The sequence below is a fragment of the Carassius carassius genome, chromosome 41 (assembly GCF_963082965.1).
Source record: "Carassius carassius chromosome 41, fCarCar2.1, whole genome shotgun sequence".
NCBI lineage: Eukaryota > Metazoa > Chordata > Actinopteri > Cypriniformes > Cyprinidae > Carassius > Carassius carassius.
In genome coordinates, this window is record NC_081795.1 from 13,181,322 (window position 1) to 13,203,439 (window position 22,118).

At 36.4% G+C, this 22,118-nt stretch overlaps 1 protein-coding gene across 2 annotated transcripts in view; it reads left to right on the forward strand.

The window, feature by feature from the left end:
• The window catches only part of LOC132122774 (sortilin-related receptor-like), a 62,957-nt gene extending 50,578 nt beyond the window's left edge, over window positions 1-12,379 (forward strand). The window contains exons 24-48 of one of the 2 annotated variants that reach the window (XM_059533167.1): window positions 58-180; window positions 2,197-2,316; window positions 2,413-2,538; window positions 2,694-2,804; window positions 2,885-3,016; window positions 4,101-4,232; window positions 4,407-4,541; window positions 4,645-4,833; window positions 5,577-5,720; window positions 5,893-6,021; window positions 6,105-6,231; window positions 6,765-6,934; window positions 7,031-7,143; window positions 7,224-7,328; window positions 7,421-7,487; window positions 7,929-8,011; window positions 8,100-8,187; window positions 8,266-8,450; window positions 9,183-9,302; window positions 9,383-9,547; window positions 9,655-9,829; window positions 10,360-10,466; window positions 10,685-10,883; window positions 10,978-11,190; window positions 12,255-12,379. In XM_059533167.1, the coding sequence (XP_059389150.1) occupies window positions 58-180; window positions 2,197-2,316; window positions 2,413-2,538; window positions 2,694-2,804; window positions 2,885-3,016; window positions 4,101-4,232; window positions 4,407-4,541; window positions 4,645-4,833; window positions 5,577-5,720; window positions 5,893-6,021; window positions 6,105-6,231; window positions 6,765-6,934; window positions 7,031-7,143; window positions 7,224-7,328; window positions 7,421-7,487; window positions 7,929-8,011; window positions 8,100-8,187; window positions 8,266-8,450; window positions 9,183-9,302; window positions 9,383-9,547; window positions 9,655-9,829; window positions 10,360-10,466; window positions 10,685-10,883; window positions 10,978-11,190; window positions 12,255-12,322 (3,326 nt within the window). In that variant the 3' untranslated portion in view covers window positions 12,323-12,379. Of the gene's footprint in view, window positions 1-57; window positions 181-2,196; window positions 2,317-2,412; window positions 2,539-2,693; window positions 2,805-2,884; window positions 3,017-4,100; window positions 4,233-4,406; window positions 4,542-4,644; window positions 4,834-5,561; window positions 5,721-5,892; window positions 6,022-6,104; window positions 6,232-6,764; window positions 6,935-7,030; window positions 7,144-7,223; window positions 7,329-7,420; window positions 7,488-7,928; window positions 8,012-8,099; window positions 8,188-8,265; window positions 8,451-9,182; window positions 9,303-9,382; window positions 9,548-9,654; window positions 9,830-10,359; window positions 10,467-10,684; window positions 10,884-10,977; window positions 11,191-12,254 lie in introns of both variants that reach the window. The other variant, XM_059533166.1, reaches the window with a different exon arrangement.
• The last annotated feature ends 9,739 nt before the right edge of the window (window positions 12,380-22,118 follow it).

A 22,118-nucleotide genomic window follows, 5' to 3' on the forward strand; every position in this document is an offset into this window, starting at 1 on the left:
CATATAAAACGGCAGAAATGTGTATGTTCTGTGCTTCATATCTGTCTCTCTCTGCAGCCACCACTTCCTGTGACTCTGTGACCCAGTTCCGTTGCGTGGCCTCGGGTTCCTGCATTCCACAGGCCTTCAAGTGTGACCATGAGGATGACTGTGGCGATAACAGCGATGAGGAGCATTGTGGTATGTGTTTGTGTTTAGAGCTATATGTCAAATATTCACTATACACTATCTGAGATGATTTTGTGGGTGATTTATAAAATTAAGCAGCATTGCAATATTTTAATTCGCTATTTAATTCATATTTGATATGATATGATATGTAAAAATTGATAGCCTGAATGCACTGTAAGTCACTTTGGATAAAAGCGTCCGCTAAATGCATTAATTTAATTTAATTTAATTTAATATTAGTATTTGCACACTTTTTTTATTAATGTTGTTTATATGTATAAAGTAATATATTGCTGTATATAAATACAATTTGTTAATGAATTTTTTTTTTCTGTTAATTTATTGTAAACAGTGTTAAAAAATGCTTTAATAATTTTTTAACAAGATTTACATTTTGCATTAAACCTCTTTCATCTGTTTGACTATGGGTCTTACTTTGATTGAAAAGCAATCACCTTTTTATTTAAGCTATCCACCTCTTTCTTGTCGTAAAAAAAATGGGACATTTGTCAATTCTCTGGGTCTGGCTTCCAGTCTAATCTGAATCCACTCTGCCTCAACTCTGTCAAGCCATTTTTAGCTGAACAAAACAGTTTACTGCTTGTTATTGAAAGTTGATGTGTCTTATATTATTTTAATGTTTTGTCTTAATTAGTGGTCGACCTACAGTTGGTTGTTTAGTGACGACGTAAGAAGCACTGGGTCCAAGCCTCAACTGGCTTCACTTGAGAATACTACCTCAGCAGCCGTTTATGAACACTGTTTATTCAAATTAATAATTTAAGTTAAACGTTTTCAAAATTACGGTGTACACTACGGTCTCAGTGCTCACAGCGTCCCAAACAGTAGTATTATATCACTTTGTGAGTGTATATTAGCACCTTTTGTTTTTTCTCGTGGTATCTGATAAAGTACTTGGACACGGAAGTGGTGACACGTGACGTCATACTTAACAAGCTGATATTGCCAAGGCCGATATATCGGCCGATATTTGGCATTTTTCAAATATTGGTATCGGCCGATACGTTTTTCTGCTTGGCTGATGTGTTCTTTTATTTTGATGGCGTGTCGGACTTTTATTTTGAAGGCGCTAATAACCTCAGCGCCTTAGCACACAGTGCTCACACTCTCCCTCTTGTTTACTGTCATTGTTAACAGTTCTGTCTAATACGGATAGAAGCCTGTCTAATAATCAGATAGAACGGTTAAACAAAAGGAATTAACAAGAATACAACAAGTATAATAACGATTGCTTTTATATTATTAGTAATAGAAAGCTAAACATTATATGCCGTCAGCATTAAGCAAATACACATTTACATAATTTAAACAAATCTGTGAATGGCTAATAAACTTTTAATTACACAAACCTTGCAATCTTAGATGAATCTAGCTGTGAGATCTTGTGAAGTGTGAATTTTTATCGCGTGTTCTCTGTGTGATGGTCGGTCCATGTGAATTGAATGCTTTAAACTTTAAACGTATGATTTCAAATTATGCTGCGCTTTATGCATTTGCCCACTGTCATATTCACGTCATTTTTTCTGTGTGCTGTATGTACAGTAAAATAAGTGTTACCCTGGTTTTATTTGAAAATTATGATTCTGAATGCACACAGACTTCCCAGAATACTGAGTGCCTTGTTGGTTACAGCGTTTACTTACTTTTTAAATATATTTTTATGAATTATTTATTTATTTGTGAAAAATATTGTCATCTAAAGTATAAGTATGTTTATTTTACACATTTTTTAATCTATTGTAAAATGATTTAAAATGTATCAGCATCGGCTGTCAAAAAACCAATATCGGTCTACCACTAGAATTAATTATGAAAACACTGGTTTGTAGTGCAAACAGTTTTACCGTGTACTGCACGTTGTTATTCTCCTCGTTATTTACCTGTAGCGGCTAATGAACCGGAAGTCTCACCCATAGGCTTACTTCTGCATTGAAGAAAAATGTGGATATTCTGTTTGTAAACTAACAGAATTGCAGTGCTTATATTGTATCTGCTTTCTATTAGTGTCTCACAAGTGTGGCCCAGGAGAGTTCACCTGTGCAAGAGGTGTGTGTATCCGGGACGCATGGCGCTGTGATGGGGACAACGACTGCAGGGACTGGTCAGACGAGACCAACTGTACTGGTGAGAGAAAAGAGACAAATTTAGAAGAAATATGCAGTGAAATACATCATATCTACATCCTCAATGTCTCTCTCTTCCTCGTTCTGTCACATAAAGTGGGTCACCACAAGTGTGAGAACAGTAGTTTCCAGTGTCAGACGGGTCACTGCATTCCTCAGCGATGGGTGTGTGACGGAGATGACGACTGCCAGGATGCCTCAGACGAGGACCCTTCCCAGTGTGGTCAGTTTCAAACACTGCCTTACTCACCCTCATGCCAGTGTGAACCATTGGATTTTCTTTTTTTCTGTGGAAGACCAAATGCATCAGCATCAGTTCCTCTAATCATGTTGCTCACTCATGCATAATTTTGTGAAACATTCGGTTTTGTTCTTCAGGTGGAGAAAAGTGCAGCGGCCTCTTGTGTTCTAATGGTACCTGTCTGCCCGCTAGTGCTCACTGCAATGGTGTGGAGGACTGTCCAGGAGGCGCTGATGAGAAAAACTGCGGTATTGCTTTCTTAAATAAATGGAATTGTTTGTTGTGTTGCAATTAGAACTAGAGAAATAAAACGGATCTGTTTTTGCAGGTCCACTCTGTGCACACTATATGGAGTTTGTGTGCAGAAACCGAGCACAGTGTCTGTTCCAGTCTCTGGTGTGTGATGGTACCCGGCACTGCACCGATGGATCTGATGAGGACCCGACATATGCTGGCTGCTGTGAGTCCAAAAAATATGCTAACTGAAATGTGACCATAAGAAATAAAACTAAACAGGAGGAAATGGCCAAAAGGCCAATTATGTCTTTCTGACTAGGACTGTCCATGTAAATTAAGTGCAAATAATTATTTGAATAAATACAAATATGTAGAAATAAATGTACACTGAATTTTAATTCCTTAAGATATTCCTTGATAAATTATTTAATCTAATTTAAATATACTATTTATAAGTTTTGTTATATAATATTTTTAGAAAGAAGTCTCTTATTCTCACTAGTGCTGTATTTATTTAATAAAAAATACAGTAATATTGTCAAATATTATTACAATTTCAAATAATTGTTTTCTATTTTATTATATTGTAAAATGTAATTTATTTCTGTGATGCAAAGCTGAATTTTCAGCAGCCATTACTCCAGTCTTCAGTGTCACATCATTCTTCAGAAATCATTCTTATATGCCAATTTGCTGCTCAAGAAATATTTCTTATTATTATCAGTAACATTATTATTGTGGACAGATGTGCTGCCTAAACATCGTGTGAAATCAGTGATAGATTTTTTCAAGATACTTTAATGAAAAGAAAGTTCAAGTGTTTATTAGAAATAGAAATCTTTTGTAACATTTGAAACACATCAACTTTCATGTTTGTTCAATTTAATATTTATTATTTTAGTATACATTTCTTATTTAGTTTCTCTTATTTAGCATTCATCTCTTTAAAAACTCTTACTGATAATGAAGAAATAGAAATGCAGTTTATGTATTACTACATTTCTGTGTGCTTAAAAATATAGCAAGTGATATATTCACCACTTTTTGCAGTGCATTGCTTCTTATTTCTCATGTGCTGTCCTTGTTTGCTACAATATTGTATGCAATTCATAGTGTCATAATTTATTCATAAAAGCTTCTCCGCGAAAATTGATATGCACTTACTTTCAACTTAATTTGATCAATTTATGGGCATATCATGTAATTAATTAAATTAATTATCATGATTGACAGTCCTAATTGTGGACCTTGGGAAGAGCACAAATGCAATGTTTTGTAATTTGATTAGTTCTTCTGCTCCTCCACAGCAACGAACCCTGAGTTTGAGAAAACATGTGATGGCTACAGCTTCCAGTGTTCCAATGGAATGTGTGTGTCCCTGGAGTGGAAGTGTGACGGCATGGACGACTGTGGGGACTACTCTGATGAGGCCAACTGTGGTGAGCGGGAGCTTTAACTTCTTTAGACAGAATTTTGCATGTGCAAGACTATAGACTTCCAGTCAGAGCATTCAATTAATAAGGTCCACTCCAGTCATACTTGGGACAACTTTGAGAAAGTGGTGTTTATCTTGTTTTTGTGTTTACTAATGAGTTGCGTGCTTTCTGTTTCAGCATCCCCAACCGATGAGCCAGGCTGCTCGCATTACTTTCAGTATGAGTGTAAGAACGGTCGTTGTGTGCCTGCCTGGTGGAAGTGTGATGGAGAAAATGACTGCGGTGACTGGTCTGATGAATCCCAATGCTCAGGTACACAAATCAGTCCAGTACACTGTGTTCTTGCCCAGTCAGAATCTATAAAGAACATGTTCAGTGGATTAATTAGAATGAATTCTGTTGTGTCTGTGATCAGGTGGCCGAGCTCCTCACACACCTGAGCCAGGTCAAGTTACCTGTGCTCCTAATCGTTTCCGCTGTGGTTCTGGCGTGTGTATTGTGGACACCTGGGTGTGCGATGGCTACGCTGATTGTCCTGATGGCAGCGATGAAGTGGGCTGTCCCACAGGTGCTTCCTCTTCTCTTTTCCTAGCCAATACTAGGGGTGTCAAACATATGGCTTGTGAAAGAGTCTCTTGCTCTCGCTCTCTGTCTCTCTATATGTTTGTGTATACATGTTCTTTTGAACCTTTTATTCTTCAAAGAATCCTGAAAAATATATATAAAGCAGCCATTTGTAAAATTTTGCATCACAAAATATTATTTAAAAATGTACATGTATATATTGATGATATGATTCTTTAGCTACAATTAAATAAACTTTTCTTGCATTAATAAATTAAGCTTAATCAAATTAAATTCTTATTTTTAATTATGTGTGGCATTCGAAATTCATGTCCATGCATGCAAATTCATGCTTTTCAGCTCAGATGTGCTCAGTGGGTGACATGATAGTCCCAGAGCGCCACTTCATTTTCACAGTTTATGCAGTTCATTTAATACTATTGAGTGTTATCACTTAATAATGATGACATTAAAAAAAATATATATATATAGAATTAAAATATTAATGAAATAAAAGAATGTCAGTTGTTTCCATACTACTTTTATGTATTTATTTTTTTATTTTAAATACATTTAAAAAAATTAAGTACATTTTTAAATTGTTTCCTACCACACATTTTATTTTAAATATATTGGAAAAAAATTATAATATATATTTTTTTTAATTGTAATTAATAAGTGAATTTCTGTTTTCAGATCTCACCTCAAAAAAAAAAAAAAAAGAATAATAATGATTTTTATACCTTATCATTTTGGTTTCTGCTGTTTCTGTCAAAGGTTCAGTGACTCCAGTGGCAACTCTTCCTCCATCGGGCCGCTGTACGAAAGATCAGTTCCTGTGCCTGAAACCTCCAGTCTGTATTGCTGATTGGAAGCGCTGTGATGGACATCCTCACTGCCAGGACGGGTCTGATGAGGACAACTGTCGTAAGTGCCTATAAGACAACCATACACTGTCAAAACTCAAAACTGTCAATTTAAACAAACATTATACTGTATAAACTTGCATAAACGGGATATGGGGTGGTGTGGCTCGTGTCTTCACATACCTGTAAATGTAAGTTAACAAGCTTTTCTTTTTGAACTTCCTGTTTTCCAGCCACTCACGGTCCGTTGCTCTGTGTGGATGGGACTCTCTGTGCGGACGGCGAGGCCTGTGTGCTGAACAGCGAGAGGTGTGATGGCTTCATAGACTGTTCTGACCGGAGTGACGAGGACAACTGCACTGGTGAGAAACTGAAGGGCGTTCATGGTGTATCTGCTGTTGAAATCTGACTCCTCTTGGTGATTCACAGTTTTATCTTTTCTCAGTGGATTTGAGGGTCTACAAGATTCAGAATCTACAGTGGAGTGCCAACTTTTCTGGAGCTGTGACGCTTACATGGTCAAGGCCCAAAAATATGTCTGCATCCACCTGCTCTTTTGTCATCAACTATAGGTATTAATTCATGCTTTGAATTGATCTAAAATTGAGTTCTCTATGCTTTTTCAAGTGGCGAACAAATTGAACTGTGGGGAAAAAAAAACTCTTAACCATTGTTCTTTATTTATTTATTTATTTTTTTTACTTTTTCAGGCGATGGACCACTTCAGCTTTGTACCAAAAATCACAGACCAATTAACCTTTATTATTATTTTTTGTTTTGTTTTTATTGTGTTTTATTTTTGTTTGTTTGTTTTAAGCTTTTTTTTTTTACTTTGAATTTAAAAAAGACCAATTAACCATTATTATTATTTTAAAAAATAGAATAGGACATAAAGTAATATATATATATATATATATATATATATAAAATAAAAATAAATAGGACATAGGAGGGCTGATAGCCGGCAGCAAAACATTTAATTTGTTTTATAATTAAGCTGCCATACTAGATTTATACTGTATATAAGGAACCCATGATCTACACACAACAGTAAATGTCTCAAGTCCACATGAGTCTGTAATGTAAAGCTGTATATATTTTCCAGGCTGGTGGGTGACCAGCAGTGGACGTCCATAGACACACACAGGAATAAATGCACTGCTGTTCTGACCGTGTTGAAGCCGGACACCACCTACCAGGTGAAGGTTTTGACTCAGTGTCTCAGCAAACAATACAGGACTAATGAAGTTCTCACACTACGCACACCAGAAGGATGTAAGTCTGTCTTAGCAGCACAGTCTCTAAAATGATTCATGGAACAACTCAGATTTATATGGAAGAGATATGCTGACGACTGTGTTTGTGTGGCAGTGCCGGACCCTCCGCAAAATCTGCAGCTGAGCTCTGACAACGCTGAGGACGGGACAGTACTGTGTTCCTGGAGCCCTCCTGATAAAGCACATGGACTCATCAGGGAGTATATTGTGAGTGAGAAGCCTTCAGTACTTCATAGCATTTATCAACACATACTTGTATCTAACCAGCTAGTGTGTGTGTTGTGCAGGTGGAGTACAGTGAAAAGGACAGTGCGGAGTGGTTTTCCCAACGTAGCACCAGCACTAATGCAGAAGTGAAGAATCTGCAGCCCAGCTCGCTCTACAGATTCAGGGTGAGACACCCTAAAACCTGCATGAAGTTGCTTCACATAAGCTTCTAGGAATCATAGCTTCATCTAACCTTTCTTCATCTATTATTTGTCAGGTGGCTGCTGTCACAAGCAGAGGCGTGGGAAACTGGACCGATATTAAATCCATAATTCCTCAAAAAGGTACCAAAATTATTTAAAAGCAAAAGACACATTCACAGAGGAGCGGTAGCTCCCCCTGCCGGACACTTACTCTCAAGTATTTGATCTTACAGGATGGTTGAAACCTATGATGTGTCATTTAAACTCCCTTTTCAGCATAAATATAAACAGATCATTTTGTATCTGTAATTTAATATCACTGGAAAAGTAATGTGGTATCATTAATAATTATGAGACAGGGCCTTCTCATAGTATAAGGCCATTCCAGCTTATAAATATAGGCATTCAAAAAAATGGATAGTAAGATTCAATAAAAAAAAAAGGAAAAAAAAAATGTAACATGTGATATGTGTATACACTATCATTCAGTTTGGGGTTGGTAAGATTTTTTTCTTGCTGCTGAAGAAACATTTATTATCAATGTTGTAAACAGTTTTCTTAATGTTTTTATGTGTCTTTCAGCTCTCTCTCCTCCTGCTGTTGAGATCACCAGCATCACAGAAGACTCCATGATTTTGTCCATCACCGGTGATTATAAAGTCCAGGTCAGTCAGTTTGCTTTTTTTCTGTTTGTGGGTTATGTTTATGACCTCCTCCTAATTTAAATGTAATACTGATCTCTCTCTGTGTCAGGTGAAGCACTATGTTGTTATCATTTCGTGGGTATTTGATGAACATGTGAAGGAGAGCTGGAATTACACTGTTTCTGGGACATTGAAAGGTAAAACACTTCACAGTCATCAAACATCCGTCAGCATTTCTGGATCTGTATTAAATGTGTGTGCTGTTTTCTGTACAGCCTCTAACCTGACAGCAGGGACGGTGTACGAGGTGGCGGTTTGGGCTCGCACGGATGATGGAGACAGTCCTACTACTCTGTTACGCAAGCAGACCAAAGGCACCAGACCTGCCCAGCCATCACTGAAGGCCCGGGCGCTCAACCAGACTGCTGTAGAGTGCAGCTGGACCGGCCCTCAAGCTGAAGTGAGACTAAATGCCCATTCAAAGTCAGGTTATATATGTAAATGTAAAAGAATAGCAGAGTACATTGTGTGTTTGTGTCATTGCTAATAAAGTAAATCTTTATCTTTATTGTTCTTGGCTTTATAACTTAGAAATACTTAAAGTGCAGTCATATTTATCATTGCTTGGCAAAATTTCACAGGCAAAATCCAGTCATTTCAGTAGCAATTCACGTGTGACGGCGAAAAATTTCCCCTTGTGTTTAAGTTGGTCACAAGAAAAGTGAGGCTATTAAGTTGCTCACTTTTACAAAATAAACTAGCCTTTTACAAAGATTCGCTTTGAAATCTCATAGAAACTTTGCGCTTTTTTATTTACAAATGTGAAAATAAAAGACAATAAACACTACAAGATGAGATCAAGTAAAGCATTCATTTTTATAAGCTAAAGGTGCAGTCACATTTACCATTGTTAAACAAAATTTCATTAGGAATCTATGCATTTGGGAATCTGCTGTGAGGGGAAAATATTACCCCATGCACATATTGCATCGGGTTTAATCACCCAAATTTGCTGCGTTGACCAAGCAAAAGCATCTTGATGTGAAGGTGACAACTGTGTGAGTTGTGCTTTATACTGTACATCATTACACAATTGAAATAGACATTGGACCAGCAACATTTTGCTGAAATTTCCCTGATGGGTCCTTTGTGTCTAGGAAGACGTCATTCTAACATGTCTATGTTTTTATAGATGTATGGAGTGTTCTACGCCACATCCTTCCTGGATCTGTACCGCAGACCTCACAGGGTGAACACCACCTCCACCAGTCTGACTGTGGTCGTAGACAGCGACAAGCAGTACCTCTTCCTGGTTCGTCTCCACCCTCATACTCCTCACTTTAGAGATCCACTTTAGCACCATAATGAAGGGTTTATGTGTTTGTTTCTCAGGTGAGGGTGAGCATTCCTTACCTCGGGCCTCCATCTGACTATGCTGTAGTGAAGATGATCCCCGACGACCGACTTCCACCTCGAAATCTACACAAGGTGCGAGTGGATAAGACACAGGCCACTCTGAAGTGGCAGCCGCCATATGATTCTCCCAGCAGTCCTTTGGTATGACCACATAGCCAAGTGTTTGACTGTCCATTTTTAATTATAAAACCAGTACTTACATGTCAAGATGAGGTGTTTTTAAGAATCTGTGTGTGTGTGTATATTAGACATATGCAGTGCACGTGAGAGATACAGTTCGTAAAACGGAGCAGGACTATAAGGTGACGACTCAAAACAACACAGTGGAGTACACGCTGAAGGGCCTGGAGCCTGGAGGACGCTACAGCATCACCATCAGGCTGCTCAACATGAGCAAAGAGGCCAGCTACACACTCAACACCGGTATAGCCGTCTCTTCTCTTGCCTGAAACATATTATAAATAAGGAATAACACTAAATTTATTAATATTAGTTTTACTGTAATTAAACCTTTTAACGTAATTTAGGGCATGATGGCCAGCATACATTGTGGTACACGGTGAAGCACCTGATATGACATTATTCATGTCTTTACTGTCACTTTTGATCAATTTAATGCATCCATGCTGAATAAAACATTACTTTCTTGAAAAATAATTGTACTGACTAGGGCTGGGTATTGATTCAGATGTCCCGATTCAATTCGATTTCGATTCACAAGCTCTCGATTTGATTCGATTCTCAATTTTTTTATATACATTTTTTTTTATCTCATTCAGTGAATATAGTTTTTATACAAATGCTATTGAAATTAAGAAATTAAGAGACACAGGCCTGTATTTAAACTTTTTTTTTGTCTTTGTATAGGGTCTTTTGAATGGTAGTGTCGTTCTAATATATGCACAATTCCTTGCTCCATTGTATATTTATGCATGTATATTTTTCCCACAAAGTTCCTCTGCCTGCGCCTGAGGCCCTCAAGATCTTAGAAGAACAGGATCATGTGTTTCTCTTTTGGAAGAGTGTGGCTGTGAAGGACCGGAACTTCAATGAGAGCAGGGTTAGAAACCAGAATCTTAATGTCAACATGAAATCAACATGTGACTCTATTTTCTCAGTTAATGAATATTTCTAGACTTATTGTGCATGATGTATTGGTGCACATTGTCACAAAGAAAATGTTTTATTATCTTTTAACAAGAGGTTTATCCATGTCTGAAACGACTTTCCTTTTTGTCATTTTTCTTTTGTTTCACTAATGATGGTCTGACTCTTCAGGGCTACGAGGTGTACATGCATGACAGTGTCACTAACTCCACAAAGTGTCTGGGTAACACAACAGAGACGTTCTTCAGGATCAGCAACCTGATGGTGGGTCATAACTACACGTTCTCAGTGCGGGTGCGCTGCCTGCTCAACAACCAGCTGTGTGGAGAGGCGGCAGTGCTGTTATATGATGAGCTGGGCAAAGCAGCAGGCATGAGCTTTTACACGTTAAACATTTTGCTTCTGTATTTCTATGGCCATTTGTGGAGCCAGACATTGATTTTGACACATTTGACATCTTTTAGGGCCAAGTGATGCCTCATCTCAGTCAGGTAAATCAGAAGACATGGCGGCGGTGGTGGTTCCAGTGTTGTTCCTGCTGTTGGTGGGTGTGTGTGGAGGCCTGGTGGTGCTTTACTTCAGACACCGTCGGCTACAGCACAGCTTCACTGCTTTCGCTAACAGCCACTACAACTCTCGTCTGGGCTCTGCCATTTTCTCCTCAGGAGATGAGCTGGGTAAGTCTCCTGCCTTTCATGAAATCTGTTTTTTACTTCAGTACACTTCAGAGAAGTGTCATTAATTCACTTCAGTTTAGCTCAGTAGTCTTCAGATCAGTTGACTTCAGTTCTTCTTAAGTTCACTTAATTCTTTTTCAGTTTACTTGTGTTTAGCTCAGATGATGTCTGGGTTTCAATTTAGATCAATTCAATTGAGAAGCACCCGGCTGCAGTAAAAAACTGCATTATAGTAAAGGCTTTGTAAAACTGTACAGCGTTTTTAGCTTTTTAAACAGCATTCTCCATCCTACACCAACTACGCACAAATTTCCTATCATGTATGTCTTTGAAAGACGATTGAACCAATCAGAGTAGGTGTGGGGCGGGGCTGCACATGCAACCCCGCCTCGATCTGCAGGCTGCAGCCAGGTGTACTTGATTCAAATTAGCTCAGTTCACTTCACTGTGTGTTTAAGTTCATTTCGCTCTACTTCACTTTAGCTGAGATGACTTCAGTTAGGTTCACTTCTGTTTAGTTTAGTTTAAGTTCACTTGGATTTAGATCAGTGATTTCAGTTCTCTTTATTTCACTTCAGCTCAATTCAGATCATCTCACTTGGGTTTAGTACATTTACTTTTAGTTCAGATTGTTTAGCTCAGTTGACAGTTAAGTTCACTTCAGTTTAGTTCAGTTAATTTCACTTCTATTTAGCTCACTTGACTTTAGTTTACTTCAGTTAAGTTTGCTTAAATTTAGTTACTTTTGAATTTAGTTCATTAGTTCATTTATAGTTTCGATTGGTTTAGTTGTATTGTGTTCAGTTTCTTTAATTTCACTTCAGTTAAATTCACCTTTTTAAATCAATCCTTTTTACTTCAGTTAAGTTATAATTAATTACTTTATTTTAGTGTAGTTCACGTCATCTCTTTGTTTAACAAGTGTTTATTTCATTTCAATTCAGCTTAGTTCAGGTCACATTCATTATGTTTAGTTCATTTCAGCTCATTTTCTTTAGTACAATATTTATTAATCTATGAAAATCGTCTGCTAAGATTATTTCTTTATTCCCTCTCTTCTTTAGGTGACGATGATGAAGACTCTCCAATGATTAGTGGCTTTTCAGATGACGTTCCAATGGTGATTGCATAACTGGACAACTCTTTCTTTCCTCCTCCTTCACTTCCCACTCCACTTCCGGCACACCTTCAAGCCATCAAGCCCCCTTCCACCCCCCCCCCCCCCCACCCCCCCCCATCACTTAGAAAATGCTGGATTTGGGTTTCTGGATCCTGAAGATGAAAAGAAAGCATGGAGCGAAAGATATTTTTGAATATAAGATGCACTTTTTTTCGGATGCGCAATAACTTATTTATATATATATATATATATATATATATATATATTATATGTGGATATTGGACTTTGTAGGCATTAACTGTGAAGGAGTCAGCTGATCAGCAGACTCGCTGAACCGGGAAAAGACCCTTATTTTACAACAAACTCTCACATGAGCATTACATTTGCTTAAAGCCAAAACAAGCACCTCGATATGGGTACATATGTGCGAAAACACAAAAGTACACAAAAAAAATCTAAAAAGCAAACCTCACGTGTACAGATGAAAAAAACGCACCAATGAATGCTGATGAAAAGGCTAAGCGGTTGACCGTAAATTGCACAGGATTAGATTTTTGTTGTATATGCTCGATTTGTGTCACTTTATGTCAGTATGCTTGCATTTGTCCATGGTACCTTGTTTACACTTTAAATCCTTTTGTTAATTTTCTTGCTCAGCAACAGGTTGAATTTCCTTCGCTTTTTGAAAATGTGAAAATGTATAACTATGTTTTGGTTGTTTTATCAGCTAGTTTCAGAAAGGAATAACCGAAATTAAGACAGTAACAGTTATTTGAGTCATAAGTCATATGCTTAGTCCATATTTTCACTGTCTTCTTTTTTTCTTTGATTTATCCTACGCATTTTATCTAGCAAATATTATTGCATATCCTGTGTGCTGCCATGGTTTTAGTTCTTTAGCGTTCTCAGGGAACTGGGTTAATGTCGATGTACCAGCGATATCAGTCACACTGCCACAAGCAGCGCAGTGTGTTTAATTCGTAGATTATTGTGCTGTACAGTAGCTCCATATTGCATTAAAGCCTGTACAGCTCTTGTCTGAGTGGACCAGAAGGCTTCATCCTAGTCTCTTGTGCCAAGCTTAAGAAAAGCAGAGGGTAGAGCAGACGTTTCGCCTCCCCGAAACCATTGTGAAGAGGTACATTTGTTTAATCCATGTTTCATTTTTTTCAACTGGATTGCGGGTGTGGCTTAACAGTTTTGTTTATGAATGTATTTTTTTTTCTTCGTTATTTTTCGTATCTTTTATTGAGGTGACCAGAAAAAAGGAACATGGATATGGTCTACCCACTTCTTATTTAATGTTCAAGGATTTTAAATGAGGTTTATGGCCAGTTTACATTCAAATGCTTATGGTCGTTATTAATGATGCCCTCTCCCATTGATAATTGGAATTAAACAAAACTGTTCACTTGATAGATGTGACTGTTTTTAGTGAAATTGTTCATTTCAGTACCACATTGCCTTATTATAACACTGAGTAAAGTATGTAGCAGTATGTCAATGTGATCGCACACGCTCACAGAAAACTGACTTGAGTAAAAAGACTGGAATCGACATATTGTGAGTTACCACTGTATAATGTTATAAAAGTTCCAGTGCAGCACTTGTGTGAATCCATAGCCACTGGTTTTATTTTGTCTTGTTTGTATTCTTTACTCGCAACCATCTGTGGCAATATTTCTCATGTCCAGATTTGTTTTTTTTAGTCGATAAGATAAGCCGATAAGCCGTGACGCTGGACACCGCCATTTTTAAATCTTTGATCTTGCCTGCATACTGAGGGTTTTAAAGACAAGAATCTTATAAGTGGTACAGTCTGAGATGTTTTATGAACCACTTATGCTGAAATAAATGTTGAAAAACTTGAATTGGACTCCTTTCGCTTTGTGTTGCGGTGGGAATGGATTCCAATAGTCGATAGCTCTTTTTACCACTTACAGCCATAGCATTTTCTCTACTTGGACATGTCAAAGGGATAGTTCACTCCAAAATGAAAAGAAGAAGAAAAACATTTTTTCATAACTTTTTCACCTTCATGTAATTTTAGATTTGTATGTAATTGTTATTTGGAATAAAATAGTGACTGGTTGATTGATCGATTGATTATTTAATAATGTTATTTTATTTGAAGAGAAACTTAGTTAGAAAGTAAAAATAAAAAAGTTAAATCGTATATTATGGGTCTGATTATAGGTTTGTGCTAGATACAAAGATAAAGTTTTATTTTTTGCTTGTTTGTTTTTTTAAGGAAAATGTCTAAAGCAATGCTGCTCGTGAAGCCATTTCCAATCGTGGTCAAATTTTTCAAATAGAATCTTTAAAATTTTGTCCCCAGAAAAGTGTAAGTATTGCATGTAGTCTTTGTTTTCTCATACCTCCATGCAGCCAATCGCGTGAGTTTGGGGCGTGGCTACTGTAGCAGGCTGAGCCAGAGGGTGTTTAGCTTTAAATGGATTTTGGTTTAGCCAGTGTGGAAAAAGAAAGAAGTGCAAAGCAAAATTCAAAAACCTACCAGAATACACAGTAACAGATAATGGGGTAAAACAAGTGTTTTTACAAGATGCAGGAATTTAATGGAATGTTTGCGGTGTTTCTTCTCGTCAGGTATCCTTTTGGTAAATTAATTGATAAATTAATATAGTACTTAATTAAAAGTACTATTTACACTTTAACCTACTTTTACCTTAATTTTTATAGACTTTAGTTATAGTTTCTTTTCTTTTTTTTTCACACGAGACTTTTGGTTAACAGTTTTTTAATCACTATTCCACACCACCCTAGAACAAATGTTTTCTTTCCCTCAACCCAACTTATTTTTACTTTATTACAGATGATATGAAATAAAATACATTTTTGAAAATAAGGCAACCTAAAGCAACCAGTTTGCATCATTTCAGCCTCTAGGCCATCTGCCCTGTGTTTATGGATGTGTGGGCTTTATTTGCACCACAGTTAGACATGTTTATAGAGGTGGGAAGCCTTTATGTGCGTCATGTTCCGGTCTCTGTTTATTTGAACTTGTCCTTTATTTCTCCTTACATCACAGGCTGTTGCTTGCGTTAGTGACGTCACGCTGACAGCTGAACGAGTCATCAATGAGCTGCTCTTGATCTCACAGGCGTCTATTCAGAAACATGAACCTGCGTTTTTCTGAAGAATAACAAATAATTAAACGTATGACGTGAAAATGGAATGTTACAATGGGACTGACTCATAATGCAGTTTCCCATAACCACCAGCAGATGTCTCTCATGTCTCAATAAACTGCTCCTTCATTCACATGCGACTTATTTCTGTTTGCTTGGAAGAGCAATTATACAAAATAAGACATATAGTTAACAGTTCACATAACAGTATGAGATGAACATTTTATTCATGGTGCTTTTCTGTTAATACAGTTAATTAAATACAGAATTCTTTATAGCGAGGTAATTAAAAATACAGAAAAAGAGAAAAACAATATCTAAGCAGATATGAATACTTTTCAGTGAATACATGTCATTTAAATAATATTATTTATCAGTAAGAAACATTAACAGTAAAAAGTTTTTGAAATTTGACATTATTTTTTTTATTGTACTTTTTATTAGCTGACAAACTGTTTGCTTTGTTTATTTTATCAGAAAATTCAAAATTCAAATTCTTGAAATCTTCCTGATTCTTCTTGTGCAGGTTTTCATCGATGCTGCACAAGTCACTATAGTGTAGTGGCCCCTTTGATGTTTGTAACAGGAAGATAATTGATGATAGCTGTCCAATGTGTACAGATAAGGACCATTACGTTTTACAATGCCAGAGATGCACCGGGACAAAAAATTACAAGAGGTCAATGTGGTAATGGATCTGTGTCTTTAGAGAAAAGGTCAGACAGAAAGGTCTAGGTCCAAAGATAGACCCTTTCAAAAAGTAGAAATGACCCAGTCTTGTTTTCTGTTTAATTTGAATGTGCATTGTTTTTACTGTCAGAAATTATATTATAATTGTTTTCAAAATAACTGTATGATTATAAAGAACAACCAGGACAGATGGATCTTCAAGATGACTAAAAAATTCTAAATTTGAAAGGAAACTCCAGCAGTGGGTGCGCTAGTTCTGTTCCTTGTTGTAGCCTTGTTTCTTACACCTTTAACCCTATAATTATTCAGGCTGGGTGAGGAGAGTCAAATCTAGCTTAAACCATGAAGTACTCAGCCACCCGCAGGTTGACATTCTTCAGAAATGATGTAGAAGACTCCCTTGTTGTTGTTCTTATTTGAGGCTCAGTTTGTATATAAATAAAAGTCTTACGGGAGGCAATCGTAACAATAAAAATCTCTTATTTTATTGGTTACAATACAAAGCAGTTAATGCAAAAATAAAACAAAAATCAGCTAAGCTACAAGTTCTATAATCAAACTCTAAACAGCAATATTGGAGATAGGTGTCCTTCACACCTAATGCAGGCAGATGAAGAGTGGTTTACTCCTCTGACCTTTATCTATTTCTTTTTGGGAGATGCCAGTTCAGTTTGACTCTATTTCCTCTAGGATACAGTCTTCCTGTTGTAGGAGTATCAGTCTCTTGTTTAATTTGCCGGAGGTCCTTCCACCGTCCACTTGGCTGTTTTCTTCTTCTCGCACTTCTCCCCTTCTTCTTTGTCGATTGTACATCAACTTGTAGTTTTAACACTTTCCCTTCACTGCCGTGTGCCCTCTTGTTAACCTTTGTGGCTAGTTAAATTAAGTTCAGAAAATTACTTTTCACACTTTTTTTCAAAAAGTTTGGTATACTTTTTTACAGTATACCAAAGGAAGTCATGCACATTTATCTAAGCTCTACATCAATATCATTTAAAGCTTTTTAGGTACTTTCAGATCATAGCATTTTCATATTCAAGCATAAATGGCATCACCTAAAAGCAAGCAAAATAAAATAACATAAAAAAGGGAAATAGCAATATCCATATCCATATCCAAATCACCCCCTATTTTTCTATTTTCTAGATCAAACTGCTCAATCTTTCATTTTCATTTGCATGTACACTTCAAGTGCATTGGTCTTTTTGTTAAACTTCAGTAATTCTATGTACACATCACTTTTTATAGTCAGCTTAAATTTTTCAGTAACATACTCTTTGACCCAAAATGTTCCATTTTTTGGCTTCACCATCTCTTCTTTAAGTACTGGATCTCTTACAATTTTTTGTACTCTGCTTTACAATGGTAAGGTACCGCCCAAATTTTTGCTTCAGTAGCTGTGTGTTGGTTATTTCATGTTGGCATGCTCCTATGTAATCTCCCTTCGGATCCTCACAGATAAAGGTACGGCCTCTCCCATCACTTTCACACTTTTTACAGTGTCCTATGGTCGGGTTTTGGTGTTCCAGCAAGACCTTGGCCGTCACCTTCCTGGGGAGTTCTGGGGGCTCTTCCTCCTCCATCATATTCAGAAATGCCTCCGTCTATAAGATAAAATCTTACAAATTTCTTATTGTACCTTTAGTGTAAAGCTAAAGCATATACAAAAACTTGGTTTATCACTTTATTCTTGTCCAATTTACATTCTTTTACCCCATCATATTACATTTCAGTATTTTAACAAACACTTTTAGTTATTTCAATCATTTCTACTTTTCCTTTTCAGTAATTCTTTACAATTACATTTAGTATATACATTTACTATATTTAAAATGACTAATTTCCCTTTTTTAAATTACACCAATTTATATTTTTTTCTTATTCTAACATTTCTTATCTATTTCTAGCCATCTTTTACTCTTCTGTACCAGAAGCTCTACTTCAAGATTTCTTTGGAGCTCCTAAAACATCATATATGTTATAAGCAAAGGTGAAATACTCTTCGTTTCAACCACACCATTTAAAGCTAATATGATTGCTCCAATTATCTGTTTTTAGTCAAATTTTTCCTTCTCTGAATGACTTCTACTATTACATAGACTACTACTAACCATTAGCACCTCTTCTTCTGTAATCATCGCACACATCCATGTTTCAGGTCAGTAATAACTAACTATAGCCTACATGATGCCAAACTGACTCTCACCAACCCATACAAGTTTTTCTAAGTGACTAAACATTTTCGAGAGTTTTTTGCTTCTATACATCAATATTATTGTAATGTCTCCCATAATTATTTTTCTGTATACTGTGTTTATCATGTGAATCAATACTATTCTTATTGTTCCTTTTGTTCTTTGGTTATCCAAAATCATTATTATCATCCAAAATAGCAAGCTAGATTCTATTACCAGAGTTCCCATAATTTTCGTAAGGTCCGATCCGCTGATCTTGGCCATAGTCTCTTGGTGTAGTTGCTTGTCATTCTTTCTTCTATGGTCTCACTAGTCTTTGAAGTCTTCTCAACAGTTTAGTAGACACTAGGTCTGTAGCTTTTTTCTGCCTCTCAATGTTTTTATATTCACATCTTTCCAGTCTTCTGATAGCAACGCCTCTTGCAACTCTGATTCATCATCATCTATTACATCATCTATAACTTTCAGGATGTTGCAGGCAAAGCAGCAACAACTTTTAGCAAGTGTCTAAGTATTCCATTAAACCTGTTCATTCTCCCACCATTGACACATACCAAATGTCAATTATCCATTTAACCACTTTCATTAATGTATTCAATACCTTTTGTCCATCTATCACTGTAGTTACTGTTTTTTTCCAATCCTTTCCCAGTAATGTCCATCCTTGTGTAATTCTTTTTCACTAAGTCTTTCCAACCACTGCCTGTGTCCTGCATTCTTTTCAGCACATTGTAACCATGCTACCATCCAGTACCAAGGGTAAGGCGGCATACATCTTCCTTGTTCTCGATTATTAAATTTCCACATATTCCACCCCAAAATGGGTAAATTTATAGTAATACTTTTAGCTAACAACCTATTAATTCCCCGATTAAGGTAATTTCTTCTTCTATTATAATCTATTGTATACTAGACCATCCAACATTCATAACTATTTAACATTTTGATCTTTGTCTTCTTCATAATGTAATACTCTTCATAAACTCCTGGGGGCGTACTTTACTGTTTGATCATCTGGATCCCCTAAGATTATAGGATAGGCTGTATTCAGGTCTCATAATATTCGGACTATTCTGGTATTCTGGTATTCCTTTAGGTATTACACAAAACACTCTTCCAGTTATATTAGAATTTCTTACTCGACTATAGGCTTTGGGTAATATAACCATCTATTCTCATATCATATTCTCGTACCATAGTGACTCTTTTTTTAATTCTCCTTTTAACAATTTCTCAGTAATTCCTACATTTATATTGTCTCTTATATTTCCTATTACTGTACATCCCAAAGTCTTAATTGTAATACCATTTGATCTGTTTCAGTGCCATTTTCAGTTAATATTTTCTTCCACATTTCTGTATTTTTTTTTCCATTATTTGCAGTCTTAGTCCTTGCCATGTAAATCATCTTTCTTTTTCCTGATCTATAATTTTCTCCACCATTCCCATTAAAATCTCAATATAGCCTTTTAAGGCCTTTTTGCGCTATATAGTATGTAATTGCCAATTATGCTGTTCTCCATTACATTTCTCTCTATTGTTTTCTGGACAGTCCTCCCATTATTTTCTTGTGCTCACACTTATTTGGTATCAGGTCTTCTTCTGAACAGAATAAGTGGAATGTTTTATCATCACTTTTGCTGTTTTATTTGTCTTACTATGCCAGTTTATTTTCGGGAAAGGATCCTGCTATTCTGGCATTCTCCTTTAAATACCAACACTGGATTTTGAAGTTTCATATTGCGTTTCTTTTTAATTTCAGTCTCTCTAGGAGTTATTCTTACTTGAGTTCGGTCAATTTTGTATTCTATATTATCTATTTTTATGTGTTCTTGATGAGTTTAATAGCACCCGTGTTTTTCTCCAGGACCTTCATATTCTATTCTGCTCTTCCTATGAAAAATCCAAATATTTTTCAGCATTTTTTGTAAAGTTAAATATTTCCCTTCTCAATCTAAATTTTACCTCTGTACTATTTCCTGTTGTTTATTTTTCCACTATTTCTGTACATTTGCTACATTGTTCTAAAGTCAGAAAATTTGGTCCACTACAATCAATTGTGTAGCAAAATCAACTAAAGGACGTATTAAAGGCAGGCATGGTTCTTTCCATTTCTTCACTGTTCTCGCCCAATTTTCTCATTTATCTCCATCATCTAGTTTCATGCTTCCTGAAAAATACAAATAAATAAAAGCCAGTTCCATTTCGACCACACAGGCAAGTTTATTTCAGGTTCTGATGTAAATCTTCTGTTTGTCCTTCCATTATAGGTTTTCGTTGTGTAGACTTGCGCCTTTCTTTTTCCGAGGGTATTCCCCCTTCCAGAAGTCTATAGGCACATATGACACCCTGACAACCTTTTCAGTTATTCTGTTTGTCTAAACTGACATCTCATATTAACATTTTCCACATCACATCCACATCGCCTTGGAAAATCAACTTTTAATGACATTATTTGTTCTCTATCACCATTTTCAATTAGCACTTTAGCAACGGTTACAATTGACCCATTTAATTCCTTTTCCTTTTTGTGACCAGGCTTAGACATACAGTGACAATAACAAGCCATAAAAGACATAGACGTACGTGGAGAGCACTGAGATTTTTGAGTGACTTCAGTGCCCATAGACAGAAAGACACGGACAGAGCATTATATACACATAAGTGGCAGTGACAGATACAATAAAGGTAGACAGTGTTAAGAGTATAGTGTTCATAAGTAGGCCTGAGGTACTAATATGATGATTGGGGTAGAGCGGTGTCTAAAATGTCATTGTAGAGTGACGCAGAGCTACATGAAGGAAAATTAAAGACACACCATGAGCTTTGTTCCATGCCCACATACTGCCTCCCTAGTACCAGCAGATCACCATTTTCTATATTACTAATGCATTCCTCACATTCCATGCACACCCACAGGTATCCCTGATGTTCCTGTTCTCTGAGTCATTAGAATCTCCAACATGAGATACAGTACTTTATTCTACATTCTCGCAGACAACACACAGAGCTCCATTTATGGCTCCTTGATGGTTACTGTACTGATGAATCCTAATCTTTGGTGCTTCTAGGCTGTTCTTTTAGGTCTTTCTTGCACTTTTGTTTATCCTTAACTGGACCATCCCACCATATTCTCCAAAACATCCACAAATTACACAGTTTCCTCCAACGAATAGCCAGTTACATTTCAAGCTAACAGAATTTCCTATTTTTCCATTTTGCCTGTCCTTTTCATGCTGTATATTTGTAACTATAAAGTTTGTTCTGTGTCTCTTATGATTTCTCTCTAAGCTTCACTTCATCTTTCTCTTGCACAGCCTGTTTTAGTCTCCTTTGACCAAAGATCATTTAGACCAAATGCCATTTTGCTTTAATTCTACTGTATCTCCTGTTTTGGCATTATATCTTTCTAAACATTTGTACGTTTATCTAAGCTCTACATCAACATAATTTAAAGCTTTTTAGGTACTTTCAAATCATATTGGATTTTCATATTAAAGTATGTATGGCATCACTTAAAAGCAAGCAAAATAAAATAACACTGAAACAGGCAAATAGCAATATCAATATCCATGTCCAAAACAGCACAAATGAACAGTGTAGCTGACTGGAGCACTTCGTCTGAGATGATGCTTTTTTTCTTTCCTTGTTTCACTTTTTTTTTTGGAAAGAGGAAATAGCAAAACAGCTTTCTTAGAGTGCAGATCATGTTTCAAGACTTCAGCTTTCATCATTTCGTTTGGGAACACATTTTAATATGGTTTTGATCTGAGA